General features: G+C 31.9%; 1 protein-coding gene and 1 non-coding gene across 2 annotated transcripts; one reads left to right on the top strand and one right to left on the bottom strand.

Moving 5' to 3' along the window:
* Positions 1-774: 774 nt before the first annotated feature.
* TRNAS-AGA (transfer RNA serine (anticodon AGA)) lies at positions 775-856 on the top strand. Its single transcript has one exon. It is a non-coding gene; the product is annotated as a tRNA-Ser (tRNA).
* A 1,381-nt stretch (positions 857-2,237) lies between these two features.
* On the bottom strand, positions 2,238-3,923 carry LOC125826050 (signal peptidase complex subunit 1-like). Its single transcript, XM_049505349.1, has 2 exons — positions 3,857-3,923; positions 2,238-2,669 (listed from the first exon to the last, which is right to left on the bottom strand). The coding sequence occupies exon 2, from the start codon at positions 2,667-2,669 to the stop codon at positions 2,391-2,393; it is 279 nt and encodes a 92-aa protein (XP_049361306.1). The 5' UTR covers positions 3,857-3,923; the 3' UTR covers positions 2,238-2,390.
* Between the last annotated feature and the right edge of the window lie 12,096 nt (positions 3,924-16,019).

Here is a 16,019-nt window from a genome sequence, read left to right as displayed (position 1 = left end):
AAAAAAAAATTGTTTACCGTAACATCTTTTCGTAAATTAGTTTATACAAAATTATTATTCATAATAGTGGAAGCTTTTCAACACATGAATTTTTTGTACAAGAAAAAACAATTACTTAATTTATGTTTGAACTATGTGTAATGATTTGATTACTGCATATAAGTAGTTCATAGTCAATTTATAAATTTGAATCTGTTAAATATGATGCAAGAAAACAACAGAATATTTATTATTGCTAGCACTCATACAAGCACATTAAAATGTTTGTAATGCATTTCAAAGCCTTTTAATTAATCAATCTTTTGAATAGAATTATACAACATACACACTTGTTGCTTTTCAATTATAATATAACCTACCTAACTTTTTTTGAAAACCACATAATAAGAGGTCTAACTCATTGGCTACTACCTCTAATTAAAATTACTATAAAGTAATTGAAACTATTCGTAGCTAATTAGCCACAGACTTTGTTATTTGGTTACATAATTTATTCATTGTTAATTTCTATCTTTTTAATAGTAATATTTTTTTTTCCATTGTCTTTGTGTGACTTTAGATCACGAGTTCAAACCATTAAAGCAATCACTAATGCTTATATTAGGGAAGGTTGTCTACCTCGCATCCTTTTAGGTGTAACCCTTCCTTGAATCTTATGTGAGTAAGAAATATTGTATGCACCATGAAACTAGGAGATGCCACGTGTATAATAAAATTGTATATTATTAATAAGTTACATATGTGTAGTATTTTCAGGAATCTTATAAACATCAAGTGGTCGTGCCGGAGTGGTTATCGGGCATGACTAGAAATCATGTGGGCTTTGCCCGCGCAGGTTCGAATCCTGCCGACCACGTTTCTTTTTACTACTTATTTCTTTTAATTGTGCTTCTCACGTTTTATAGGAGTGATATTGACATGAGATGAGTTTAAACGGAATATTGTGGTGAATGTGAATTCATATAGTCGATCTCAACTTATTTTGAACTGAGACGTATATATTGTTATCGCACCAAGATATCTACCTCTCACATGCGGTGGAAGAATATTTTGGGAAATTTGTAGACAAAAGAAGAATAAACACTTCTATTTAGTGCAATAAGCTCTCTAGTCTGCATTGATTGATACTTGATGCACTACTTTAGGGGAGTTTGGAGTTGAAATCGCGTCCAATTAGAATCCCTATACACTTAAATCAGATGTCTCGAGTTTAGAGACTACAAAAAAATACCAAACTTAAATCAGATGTCTCGAATTTAGAGACTGCAAAAAAGAACATTTTTGGTTGAGAGCATTGTACCCCCATTAGTAGGCCTATCCTACGTGAATCCAAATTAGTCAGGCTGCATGACCATGTATCTCCATTGAAATCGAACCTACAAAAACAAAAAGAAAGGCAGGAAGAGTGACAATGACAAACCCCTCCCTTTCATCTGCTGCTAAAATTTGATTATGTTCTCCTTCAAACTAAAATTTGGATAAGGGTAGCTCCGCCACTGGCTCCAAATGAGCAAAAGACTCAGTGAGAGTGTCTTAGGATACAAACTACATGAACTATAAGCACATCTGTGAAAATTTCTCACATGTGACAATATTGACAAATGCATGTCGGATCCAACACAAGTGTTACAATATTTTTGGAGAGTTCGAGTAACAAAGACTACTGGCAATCCATACAGAGTGAGAATGTGTAGTGTCATGATGCTACATTTAAATCGTTGACTCTGTTGCAAGAAATGAAATAATCAGCTTATCCAGACAAGACTACTAATGCATTGTGGTATGAACTACGAAATTCATACGACAGCTAAAGAGTTCCTGCAACCTGAAATCTCTATTTCACTCTTCAAATCAAGTATTTCACTACTGCTTGAACTTACAAAACGTTATAAAGACACTTGAAATAGTAAAAGTAAAATATAATGAGTAGAACAACTATCTGCAGTCCATATAAGCAGAGCACATTGCAGGTATCAAGCATGAAAGAGCCATAGCAATCAGCAGCAACGACAATAGCTCACTCGATTCCTGCTGCATATTTTTTATTTCACTTTCATATTTGGTTTTTACCTAGAGATGGACATGAACCATCGCAGGAATTCAGAATTCCTTACAGTCCTTTCATCCAAACACAAGTTGTGTTTGGATAGAGACTGGTTATTTTCAGACGATATGCAAAGAAATAGGGCAGTTCCCATATAAAATTTAGGAATAGAAGAGATATGGCACAACAATAACAAAACTAAATCTTTCTTATAGCACTGACAAAATTCACCGAGAGCAAAAAACATTCAGCTCATACCAAAAAACCACAGACTGTATTTGATACATCATAATAGTTTTCTGTAGAAGGACCAAGTGAAATGTCAGCCGAATATCAGTCAAATGACCTACTTCTTAGTGCTCTTCTTCTTGGAACTAGTGTTAGAAGGCAGTGGTTTGGGATACTTTTCAACTACACTTGGGTCCAACCAATTGAGAGGGTTGCGATTATAGACAGGCCAGTTAGGTATGGTGACAAGGGCCGTAAAGACAACACCACCAGCGTATGTTAACAGCATAGTTCGGAATGAGCCCAACATATAGCCTGTGAGGAATGCTACCACAGCAAAGCTCACAAGCAGTATCTGCATCAATTGTTCCACGAGCTTTTGTCCTTGCCAATCCATCTACAATAGATGGCACAAAAACAAATGATAAAACTGCACATTATCACAAAACAGGTCAAATAGAAGTAAGTCCTGTTTATACTTGATCTATTCATCCAATCAACTATCCATTCGTCCCAACTCACAAACTAGTTGGGATCGATTATATAAATCTTTCGGTCCATTTCATTAACTTCACCCCAACATAAGATAATTTACTTTCTAAAGCATAATAGGTTTCTCTTCAACTAGAGAATGCTTGAATCTCACATTTATCCGTACGTAGACTAACTTATAAGTTTCTAACAAGATTAAAAAGGTACTCTTGGCAAACATAGGACACATAATGGAAGCATAACAACAACTAAGCTATAATTCAACTAGTTGGTATAACCTTTATTGTTCTTTTTGTTTCAATTGTGACTTAATTCTCTTTCTACGTGATGAAAAGTAAATCTCAATATCCACATTCTACGCCAGCTCCAAAAGTGCCAATAATTCTGAAACTCAATCAGACAAAATGTATACAAAGATACAAATTTCAAACTACCTCTATATCCACTATGTTTACATAAATCTTCAGTGAATCACAAATGTACTTTTCCTTATTAAATTCTCCAACAATATATTACTCGGGTCCTCGGAGATTACTCCCTATGTGTCACATACTCCAAAAGTTAGCTTTTTTTTTCTATTGAGTCCAAAATTTATGCATTTTTTGAGGATCCAAGCAACATAGCTCCGACATAACGACAAATTACTAAAACTTGAATCTTTTCTCAGTTTAAAAAAGCTCTTATAATTAACTCAGAAATCTTCATTTTTCACAATTTCTTCCCCCAACAAAATAAATCAACAATTTGTATATCCAGAACTATATAACACTTCAGCAACAAAACACAACAACAACTACGATTCAGTCCCAAACAAGTTCGGATCGGCAAACAACAAAATCTAAATTAAAAATAGACAGAAATTAGCCTGATTGACTTCACAGATTTCCAAGGCAAAGCACAATTGATTGGATCTGGATATAAATCGAACATGTGATAAATAAAACCCGTAAAAATCAAAAACCCTAAAAAATAATATCGCACAGCTATAACGACAATGTCAATTATGCAGAAAACTGATCAACAGAAGAAAATTAATACACAGACAACAAAATTGAAAGGAAATAGAAGAAAAGTAGCTCAGGTAATACTCACCGGCGGCGATTGAAGACGGCGATAACAGGCGGGGAAGAGAGGAGGAGGAGGATGAGGTAAAAGAAAAGTAAAATTATAATAAGAAATGAGTCAATTTATGTCTATGGTATAATATAAATATAAATATAAAAAATTATATATTACCTCCGTCCACTTTTAATTATCAGGTTTCCTTTTTTAGAGTCAAACGATAAATACTTTGACTAACATTTTATAATGTATTTTTTCATCTAATTGATATGCAAAATATTGCAATTTATAGTACTTTTCGTATAGTTTTTAAATATCTAAATTTTTTATTTAAAATATCGAATTAATGTAATCTAATTTCCCTTTGAAAATTAATAAAATTGACTTTCGAAAAGTGCAACATGACAATTAAAAGTGGACAGAAAGAGTATTTATTTAGTTAGTTTTTCATTCCGTATTTGGTAACCATATTGGAATTTCGACTAAATCTGAATCGTACACTACAATATTCATTTTGGGGTGACACTCCAAGAGGTGTATCTAGTAGAGGGGTTCCGTAAAGTCATGATCCCCTCTCTAGATCACATATAGTAGTGTTATATTTTTTTTAAAATACTTAAATATAAATGTGTGAACCCACATTCAAAATATCATATAATAATATGATGATGATTGAGTGCACCTCTCTAAATGAGGATAGAAATTTAAATCTAATATCTGTTTATTTTATTTTTTTGAGTAAGACCTCTCTAAGTGGTTATTGGTAACACTTTTGGTGTTTCAACTAATTTTTCTTTTGCTTTTTTGGTTTAATCTTTCAAAAATTTCAAGTGTGATACATTGAAAATTCCTAAAAATCTTAGCACCATAAAAAATTTATATAATTAAATTACATGCGTGTATTAAATCTTAAAACTAGTAGTATTATATATTTGGACCTATAATTTTTTTGTAATAGTGCATTCATTCTTCCGAAATTCTGGATACGTCTATGGAGACTCCCAATAGAATTTAATGTTACTTATTACAATAAATCACTAGGAAGACTATTTAACATGTATCCTAGGAAGCAACTTCAACGAAACTCGGCCCATGAAGACTTTCACTTACTTGCATCTAGGGTATGGTTTAATGGTCAATGAAGTAGTTGAGAACTTTGAAGTCTTAGATTCAAAACTCCGAGGAGTAAAAAAAAACACTAGACGCTTCTTATAATTAAATTTGTCCTAGCCTTGGTGGACATAATTACCTAATATGTGTTACTAGTGGGAGGTGGCAAATATCCTGTGAAAAAATCATGGATGAGCTGAATTTTTCTGAAAAATTCTAAATCCGGATAATTAAATGTATTGGAACAAGTAACTATTCAATTTTGATAATTAGAAAACTATTTTGAGTTTTTGATACTGTTTGAATCTTCGAGTTATGGAACATGATTAATTCAAATTTTGATAGGATTAATTAGACAAATTTTGAGGTGAAAAGAAATAAGTTGGACACCAGTAATTTTTTGGAGTTTCTATTTGATGTGCGATATTATTTTGAGATATGATTAATTCGAACTCATATGATATGAATTGCTTTACTGTTTAGCTCTCATGATGGAGAATCAAGAAAATGATGCTATGGATCAAAATGAAACAAGAATTCTTCTTAAAGGTAATAAAAAAAATTATAATTAGTATTTGTATTACATATTTTGTGGGTAGACTTTATATCTCAGTAGTGAATATAATTGGATTTGTAATTAAGTATATTTTGAATGTGCTTAATATTAAAATAGTTATGTTGCTGCAAAAAAAAATGTTCTTTTTTTGAAATATGAATTTTCGATAAAATTAACTTCCAAAATAAGTTGATTTTTTTATTTTTTGATTGATTCAAAATAAATGACGCACGCATCTTTTCTTTTTTGCCTTCAAGAAAACTGATTTAGAATACTACATCGATCCTCATCTGAATGATAATGTTGAGAGCTAGAAACTGGCTTATTAGGATGTAATGACCCGAAAGGTCATTTTTGGAAATTTTGAATATTCATTTAACTTGAGTTAATTAATCGTTAATTAATGAAGTAAAGTGATCATTTAATGATACTCTTTACCACTTGATCATGGGTTAAAGTGAATTAAATTATTTGGGGTAAATATATGGGTCAAATCTGAAATATTAAAATAGGTTAGTAGGGATTATTACTTTTAATACATTATTAATTTAGAAAAGAGAAGGAAGAAACTTACCTGCGTATAGCAGCGGCTGGCGTGGAGACGATCCACTTCACGATCAGGTAACACCAATACAATTCCTTAATTTTGCAATTGGAACATGCGTTGAGTTCAAAAGGATGGTTGTTTATTATTATTATTTTAATAATGAGAGGAAACAGTAAAGAGGAAAACTATTTTTGCACTTAAATAAATTATTATATATATATTTGTAAGTTGCAGTGATTTGGAATTGGAGAATTGGACTTCGTGCCATTATGTTAGCATTACAGCCAAATGACGGCAATGTAAACATGCCAATTAATGAAGGCATTCATTTAGATTGTGAATGCAGTGTTCATCCGTACTAAAAGTGATTAGGGTTTTAGTCTGAGTTTTACGATTTTCTTATAATTATCAGGTTATAATTCAAGTTTTTATATATTGGTATATGAAATTAAATATTAGGTATATTGTTTGAGATGAATATTGTCAAATTTATGATATTTGGAGGAAATTAGACTTAACCCTAGGCTTAAAAATTTAGGAGAATGATATGTAGCGTATGGGTTGGCATCAAGAACTAGGAACTGGGCTATAGTAATATGGGTGTTGTTAAATTAGAAATCTTATCACGATTATTTTTGTGAATAGATTGCATTGATTTGGAAGTTAGCCGAAAGAGGAAGGCTCAAGTTCTGGAGTAATTGTTCGACTATTAGAGGCAAGTGGATTTCTAAACCCTTGTTAAGTGTATGGAATTCATGTATTTCCTTGTAATATGTGTTTAGGGTAATGAGGCTCGGTGATGGGTTGACTTGTCCACATTGATTAATTCTAACGATGAAAAAGGGATAATAAAAGACAATGTGATCAATTGTTTGTGTGATGTGTTGAGAATTGTTTGAAAGGCTTGTTGAATCATTGTTGATGTTATATCCTGATTGTCTTGTTGTGAATTGTGCAATGTTATGAAAATGGTCATCTTCTCATTATTTGTGTGAACATGTCATTTGCATTGTTATGAGACATGGTTCTGACAAGTGTTATGTGCATTGAGAAAGAATAAGAAAATAAAAAGGATGTACCATTTCGAGGGACGTATCGCGCGCCGCGATGGATACTATATTTCGAGGGACGTGTCGCGCGCCGCGACAGATACTATATTTCGAGGGACGTATCGCACGCCGTGATGGTTACTATTATCGAGGGTCGTATCGCGCGCCGCGATGGATGCATGGACAAATATGTCCCCCATGGGTCCCGGACTGAGAGACATCGGGTGTGTATCATTAGGTCAGACATGCATCACTATACTTGACATTGCATTTCATTGCATTGCACTTCTTTATTATTGGTGAACTTGATCTTGTGTGTTGCTGGTCTTGTGAGTGCCTTTCTATGGAACTTGTGACTGATGAATATTGAGTTTGTTGTTGAAGATATGCAATTGTTAGAGTGTTGTTGTTGAGGATATGAAACTATTGTTGTTGTTGAGGGTATGAAATTGTTAGAGTGTTGTGTTGAGCTATGTGCTTTGTAAACTGTGAACTGTTATGTTAGGCTGGTACTAAACAGGTTGTAGTTGTGGAGGTGGTAATTGATGAATATTGAGTTTGTTGTTGAGAATATATGATTGTTAGAATGTTGTTGTTGAGATATGTGTTTGTAAATTGTGAACTGTTAGGTTGGGCTGATTTTATACAGATTATAGTTGTGAAGGTTCGGTTGGAGTGTAAGGAGTACTTATATTCTATCCCCTTAGCTCGTGTTTAGAGGTTTACTTGCTGAGTACCGTGTGGTTTGGTACTCACCCCTTGCTTCTACAAATTTTTGTAGGTTACGAGCCTGGATTTTTATGGTACTTGTCATTCTCTTCTTTTCCAAGGCTTCTGGGAGATTTGTGAGGTAGTTGTTTGTCTTCTCAGCGACCCTTCTTACTCCTGTTTATGATCTTGTTCTACTCTAGAAACAATGTCATATGAGACTTGTATTTTTCTTTTTATTCAATTGTAATACTTTAGAGGCTTGTACACTTGACAACCAGATTTTGGAGGTATTTTTGAGTTTATTATAAAAATTTCCGCATTTTATTGTAATGATTGAGTTTTAGGCTGACTTGTCTTGGTGGGTTAAGACGAGTGTCATCACGTCCATTTTTGGGTTGTGACATAGGATTAATTATTTTCCAGTGAATTGGAGCCCATTTGAATTGGCTAAAAAGAGAAACTTATAAAAAGTAACTTTTTAAAATGCTGAAACTTATTTTAAAAATAAGTAGTAATGTGTTTGGATAAAAGTGTTGCAGTTGAAAAAAAAAGTTGTTGATGTGTTTGGCAAATAAGTGATGGTAAACACTTTTTTTTATCAAAATGTCTGAAATACCCTTAAAGTTGTCATCATCCCACTTAGCATTACATTAGTTTGTGTTTCCGACATGGTGTAACTGATTTGAAGATGAAAATTGATAAGAAAATTGAAAATAACTACTTCCATAATTTTATATAGATGACAAATATATACTACACACAATCAAATTATACATACATAATCCAAAAATAAAAAAAAACAGAAAATACACAAAACGAAATCAGCTACAGAAGACGCACAAAAAAATACATAATAAAAAAAACAAAAAAGAAAAGTTAATCAAGAAAAAACTTTAAGTTTCACGCTGGTTTCGTTTTTTCTACATCTGATATTATTGCTATTGTTTTATTTAAAAAAGATATAATTGGGGAAATGACTGAGTTTTCGAAAAACCGATTAAACATATGGTTTAAGAGAAATCGGGTTTCCAAAAGGACAGAGTCGCCACTTAATTTTTAGTAAAAATCAAGAAAAACATAAGGTTCTTCAAAAGATTCAAACAGATAAAATCGATTGAAAACAAGGGTTCGAGTTCAATGTACATTCCGAGAAGGTGTTAGGCCCTCGGAATGCCCGCTAACTCGCAGTTGACCGGCGATTTGACCAAAATGATTTTTGACTAATTTTGAAATTTTAACGAAGTAAAAGAACTCATTTACTTTAACTAAATATTTAAAAATTTAACTAAGTAAAGAACACACAACTTTGACTAATTTTGAAAAGTTTAATAAGTAAAAGAACTCATTCATTTTAACCAATTATGAAATTTTAACTAAGTAAAAAAAAACTTATTTATTTATTACTATTATTATTATTATTTTATCATTATTAATATATATATATATATATTTTTTATTTTTTTTTACATTGTCATTTTTTATTATTTAAAGGGAGATGAATTAAAGGGGAATTTTTCTAAAAGGGAAAGTTTTCTAAAGGGGAATAACTTAAGTGTTGACAATACAAAAATCAAAATAGAAGCTAGGTAATAAGAATATGTATAAAATAACTATTTATGTTTTTTTTTTAATTATTTTATTTTATATGAAAGCTAAATGGCTATCTGGGAATTAATTGAATTCAACCATAAAAATAGATGAACAAATAAATTTAGAGGGATATATTGAATTTGGGCTTTTGCCCAAATTTTCCAAATCTGCAAAAAAAATAAAGATGAAGTAATAATTCGTTTGGTCTTGGGCCCCTTTTCCATCTTCCTTACTCATGATATACACAAAGTGTATATTCAAGGTATACACCATGTATACCGCTGATTCTTGAATTTCCGGTCCTGTATTTTTAGTCGGACTTTGTATTTCTGTATTTTCACCTGTTTTCCTGTTTTTTTTGAACCTGTATATTGCGTTTTTGACTGTATACCCGTGTATACAACGGGTATATCAGTGTATACAGCTGTATACAGCAGGTATACAGCCTCTTTGTGAGCTTTGGACACCGAAATATTCAAATTCCAGCTATGTTTTCCTCCGGGAACCTGTCCATCGAATTCACAATTGACACGGTGCTGATTCCGACGAAGAGAGGATTTTGGAGAGGGGGGCCTTTGCGGCCCATTCGGAATATGAAGGGAAAATATAGGGGTCCAAGAGGACTCGGACAATATCACATACCATAGGAGAAAAAAAATATATATACATTAGAGTGATGCGGAATTCTCTTAACAAAAATAAAAATAAAAATAAAAATATCGTCAACTTAAACACATAGCTACATAATCTAAACAATATTTTAACATAATGACATATGTGAGTGTTACATGAATGATGCTCAATTTTTAAACACATAGCTACATGATCAAAACAACACTTTAACATAATGACAAATGTGAGTATTACATGAATTATGCTTAATTTTTAAACACGTAGCTACATAATCACAACAATACTTTAACATGATGACATATGTGAGTGTTACATGAATTATGCTTAATTTTTAAACACGTAGCTACATAATCAAAACAACACTTTGACATAATGGCATATATAAGTATTACATGAATTATGCTTAAATTTTTTTACTAATCTCAACAGTAGCCTTACAAACATTTAGCAACTTCTAATAGTTGAGATGCTAGATCTAACTAATTCCTTCACCCTATTACAAGAAGGCCGGAAACAAAACTCTCATGCTATCCTACAAAAACAAATGAATCGGACAATGCTATTTTCTTGGAAAAAACCCTTCTTCTTTTTTTCTTTTTTTTTTTTATAATCAAAGCCATCAATGGAATCATATATTAAGACTATATTATCATCTCAAGAACTAAAGAGAAAGAAATTCAGCCTTAGGTATCACTGCTAGTGCAAATAACTGAGCAAATAAATTCAAACGAGGCTTAATCAGGCTGTAATATAAGAGAGCCAAAACTCGAGGGAGGGGAAACATCAAACTTTCAACGCAAAACGGAAACAAACAACAACAACATTGACTAGCAAACAAGATTCATCACTGATTTGCAGCCAACAACAAGTAAAAAATGATCCCAAGCCATAATATATACTCAACTTCGCATAACCAAAAACTTAACAGCAGCACATTAAGAACAAAACAATACTTGAATCGAAAATGAGTATTACCTTCCGTAGTGCAGCGAATGGAGACGAAAACGGGCAGACGGGCAGCGATTCTTCCCCCCACACAGATTCGAAATTCGAACAGCAGGCCGAAAACTTTGAGCTGGCTTCGAAAAGAAACTCCTCGCTTCTTCGAAAAAGAAAAAAAAAATCGTCTAAACTTTCTAAGTATAAAATTTTTTCAAGGAAATTCCAACCTTTTCTTGACTCCAAAATTTTCCAACTCCCCTGTTTTCTCTAACAAACGTTTCTAATAAAAAATTTAAAAACTCAAAAAAAATCTTCTTAAAACAGTAAAAGAGATGGATATTTATAAGAGGAAGATTGGAATTCAAAGGGGGGAAACGGGATTTTTTTTTCGAATTTCAAATTTGAATTACTCTTAAAGGATTAGGTCAAACGGCTAGAATTTGTACCATTCTCAACGGATTAAAGATGGGAGCCGTCCGATTTTGGAGGAGGGACGAAGAACACATGAGATGGAGACACCTGTAGATTCGAGAATATTCTCGTACGAATGGATAAGAACGAGATGAGAGGACGAGGACACGTGCGACTGGATCGATTTAATGGGCTGCCGGGTCGCGTTTGGGTTCAATTTGGGTTTCGACGGACTGGTTCTCGCATTGTCGGGTTCTGCTCATTGTATTGAGGAAGAAGACGTGAGTACAAGCGTGGGGTTGCTGAGTACTGTTGCTGTTTGTTTTCTAATGTATGGGTTGCTGGAAATGGGCTGGGATATGAAGTGGGATAATGGAAATTAGGCCTGGGTTTGTAATTAGGAATTGGGTTGGCAAAATTTGAGAGGAAAATGCCCAAAACTTGGTCTTTTAATGAGTTGAAGACAAGGTGATGAGATGGCTAGAATTGCAATAAAAGGGTTAGGCAAATGAATTAACAATCTAGCCAAATTGAATTCTTTTAGTTAATTCGGCTAGTAATTAAATAAGACGAATTAATATAATTAACTAACGAGCTTCTTAATATTAGCGAAATAAAATAATTAACTTAAATGTAAACTAATGATTCAAAAAATATAACCGAAATTTAAACTAAGCTAATTTAATAAAATACTTACTAAAATTAAAATCTTTTTGAGATGATTTTCGAAATGTCTATAAAATATACTAATTATATACAAAATTATATAGAACATATATATTACTTAAAAATTATAAAAATGATAAAGTTCATTAAAAATAACTTGAAAATATTTTGAACTTCTAAAAAACTAACTATTTCAAATCACTTGGAATTTAGGAAGCTCGAGGATTAATTTACATTGTGGAGGTCCAAAATTGGGTGTCAACAGCTATCAATCGAGAGAAAAGGAAGAAAGATAATCAAAAGATAACTTACTTCAAGCTTTAGATCTTCACCCTTCAAATCGGGAGAAAAGGAAGAAGGTTTCATGCTTAGCAGCCGCACTACGTGAAAAAGAAAATTGGGGAAAGAGATGTTAGGGTTAATTTAATATGGGCAATTTGGGAATTGTATAAAAGAATTAAGGACAAAAAGGTAATATACTTGGTCAACATAAAATGACTTTTAAGTTGAAAAAAAAAAAAGTAGATCTCACCCTACTTTTAACTTTTGGCTTAAAATAAGTCACTTTTGAGTTTTAAGTAGCCATTTTGATAATTGTCAAATACACTAATAAGTCAAAAACTGACTTTTAAGTCAGTTTGACCAACTTAAAAGCCCATTCAAATGGGCACTTAATTATATGTGTGGTGTTAAATATGTCATGTCAATATATATTTGAATGAAGGAGTTGCTAAAATACGAAATATATATTACTTTTGAATAAATTGAAATGAATGATGATATAAATTGAAACGGGAGATGAAATAAATTGATTATTTGTCTTTTTTAGTTTGTTTCCAAACATTAAAGAATATGTTTTTTTATGGATCAATTTTTAAATTTAATTTCCACATGATAGGTTTAATACCACAAGATTAAAAAATATTTTGGTATATATCTATGCTTCTGCAAAAACATGCACCATAGTTGTACCACTAGTCTAAGTCCTATCAAACAATAGGTAATATTAGTTTTAAACAGAGATAGTTTTAAATTGAAGCGGAAAAATATTGGGGGAAACTGTAACTGCCTAATTTCCAAATAACAATTATAATAACCGCCACAGTCTATGGCTACCTATATATATGAACACAAATTTATATTTTGTTTACTGATTAGCTCTAAAGAAATTAACAGTACATATCTTTCTCCCTCTCAATTGTCTTATTTTAATCTTTTTTATATTACTCAATTAATTCTTCCCCTTTAATTTGCAGGTTTTCATTTTCAATATTAATACATCAAGAATTTAACCGTATGTATTTTCCTTTTAGTGTTTACTACTTATCCTTTCATGCATTAAATTTTGATTCTTTTTCATTTTGATCGTCACAGGATATCAAGAATTATGGATGATTATGATCAAAATAAAAATGAAACAACAATTATGGATGATCAAGATCAAAATGAAACAAAGATTATGGATGATCAAGATCAAAATGAAACAACAATTCCTCCTACAAGTATTTTAATTATTTTTTTTATAATTAGTATTTTTATTACATTTAGTATGTTTTTAGTAGGAAGGAATACATATTTTCTGGATAGATTTTATGTCTGAGTTGTTGTTGTATATAATTAGATTTATACTTTAATATATTATAGAGTGATTGTGCTTAATATTAAAACAATTACATTGGTGCCAATTTTATTTTATTTTGAAATATGAATTTTCAATTTTCATTTTACCAAGTGTTTGTCACACCTTGAAATGCATGAAATTTCTCTCAATTTCCTTAAGTAAACATTGTGCATTCATTAGGCTCGATTTTCTTTCTTGAGAAAATTATTTTCATTATTTTTTTTGTTTATTGTGTTTGAGTTTTCCGATTTTGAAAATACTCTGTTACTTATGAGATTTTTCAAAGTTTCTATTCTTAGTAATAAATACAGATTAACAACTACTACTCGATGATGCTATTGTGTTTTATTTATCAAAGGCATTCAAGGAGGATACATAGTCAATGACTATGAAAGATTCAGTTGAGACTTATGCTTTAACTGGATCCATTCAGAAATTGGACTTACAGGGAAAATACATGTCCGACCTACAAGAGGAAACAAAGAAGCAAAAGAGTGACAACGGAACAACCGAACGTCAAATAAAGAAATAGGATGATGGCAATACTACATGGCTCTAATTCTCATTCTGATAGTCACAATGCGGTTTTCAGAAACCTTAAAGGTAGTCGTGATGATCAGTACCGTGATTTGCTTCATTAGAGTAGTGTTTTAGGATCGACAGAAGCTACAATGAAAGGTGGAAAGAAGGAGATTAACATTGATTGTATCATTCAAAGTCTTGTAAAGTGCCACACCAAAGAAATGCAATAAACATTCTTTAATGCTAAGAGTGTGTTTGACCCCTCTAACTACCTTGACGTTTTGACCATTAAAGTCTTGGAAGTTATGGAGAATCACATGTGCGATTTGTATCGTCTATACCTTGCTGAAGAATTAGAGAAAAAATAAAATGGTGAATAATGGCACTGATCTGAGTGAGGCTTAGAAATTGAAAGTTATCTTTGGTTTTATTTTACAATATGCGAAAGATTCAACTTTGCTTTTAGTGTTCTTGCATTAGAATGTTTAAAGAATCATTTGAGAAGAATGTTTAAAGAATCATTTGTTTTCAGTTTATCATTTTTACTCAGCTATTATTTGTCGCTTCATACTCAAGGCTCGAGCTTCGATGTCACTAGAGGTTTATACTAAAGGTTTATCGATCCATCATTGTCTAATTCACTCATACAACAAAGTATTAGTCGAGTAAGTTGGGTACTAATCTCACTATCTAGTTAGTGTTGTAATTTAAGGACATGAGAGTTCAGATTTAAACATAATTAAACACAAAATTAATTGTTGGATTTTTTCCAAAATATCTCAAAAATACTCAAACAGAAGATAAAAAGGGTAATATGGTGCACTAAAACTCCAGCTATGCATGAGATTTGAAAAAAAACTGGATCACAAAAGCCCTAAACAAGAACAACATAAATAATGAATGGCTTAAGTTAGAGTAACAAAAGGCCAATTTTTTTATACTCAACAAATCTCCACGATTTAGGGGCTCACGATTCAAAATTTGATAAATAATAAGTTTGTGGCTCTTGATAAACGAAAATAATCATAAGGATAATTCAAATTCGAAAACTAATTTCCGAAACGAAAGTAATTCAAAATTATATAAACAGATCAAATATCATCCATGCTTACTCACTCAAGACTAAATGTTTGAAGTATGTACTATATGTTATGAGGTGCATAAACTGTAACATCTCGCTACTTGAAAGAACTAGGAAGAAGCTAAAAATTGGAAATAGTCATTTTTGGAAAGAATAGAAATCTGAAAAATTTGTTAAGTATGTTAAGTTGAGTTTTGGTCAACTTAAAATGACCATAACTCCTAAATCAGGATGAGTTTGGTGTGTTTACAGATATCATAGGAAATATCTTGGAATAATCTTTCCAACGCCGTCGAGTTTGCGTAATTCCAAGTTCGTATGAGTGAGATATGCCCATTTGAAGTTGGGTTGTTCAAATAAGGAAAGTCTAAATCGAATTTTGGAGGGTATTTTAGTCTTTTCCTTTTCCAATTATTTTAATATGCTTTTCGGAGTTTATTTGGGGTCTAATCAAAATTAGATTAGTTTAGAAAAGTTGAAGTTCACGCTAGGGCTTGGATAAAAGAGAAAAGAGGAGAAAGGAGGAGAAAAGTCGAGATTCGTCAAGAATGTTCAAGTTTGGTTGTGGATTTCGCCAAGGATTCAATCCTACAAGGTATGTGAGATCACATAGCATTGGGTTAGTTCACCCACGTGTCAATCATGATTCAATTCAGCGAAGTATATTTGATTTGAAAGTAAATCCTATAAGTTCTTGATGAAATTCGTTTGAATTCTTGTGGTTTGTGTTATTGAAGTTTCTTGAGATTTATTC

Source organism: Solanum verrucosum, unplaced genomic scaffold (assembly GCF_900185275.1).
Source record: "Solanum verrucosum unplaced genomic scaffold, falcon-dt-bn FXZP01000161.1, whole genome shotgun sequence".
Lineage (NCBI taxonomy): Eukaryota > Viridiplantae > Streptophyta > Magnoliopsida > Solanales > Solanaceae > Solanum > Solanum verrucosum.
The sequence above is the reverse complement of the archived record's forward strand: the minus strand, read 5'-3'. Positions and strand labels throughout refer to the sequence as shown.

Bases quoted from the DNA above. Each gene is read 5' to 3' on its own strand.
- LOC125826050 (XM_049505349.1), bottom strand. From the start codon at position 2,669: ATGGATTGGCAAGGACAAAAGCTCGTGGAACAATTGATGCAGATACTG.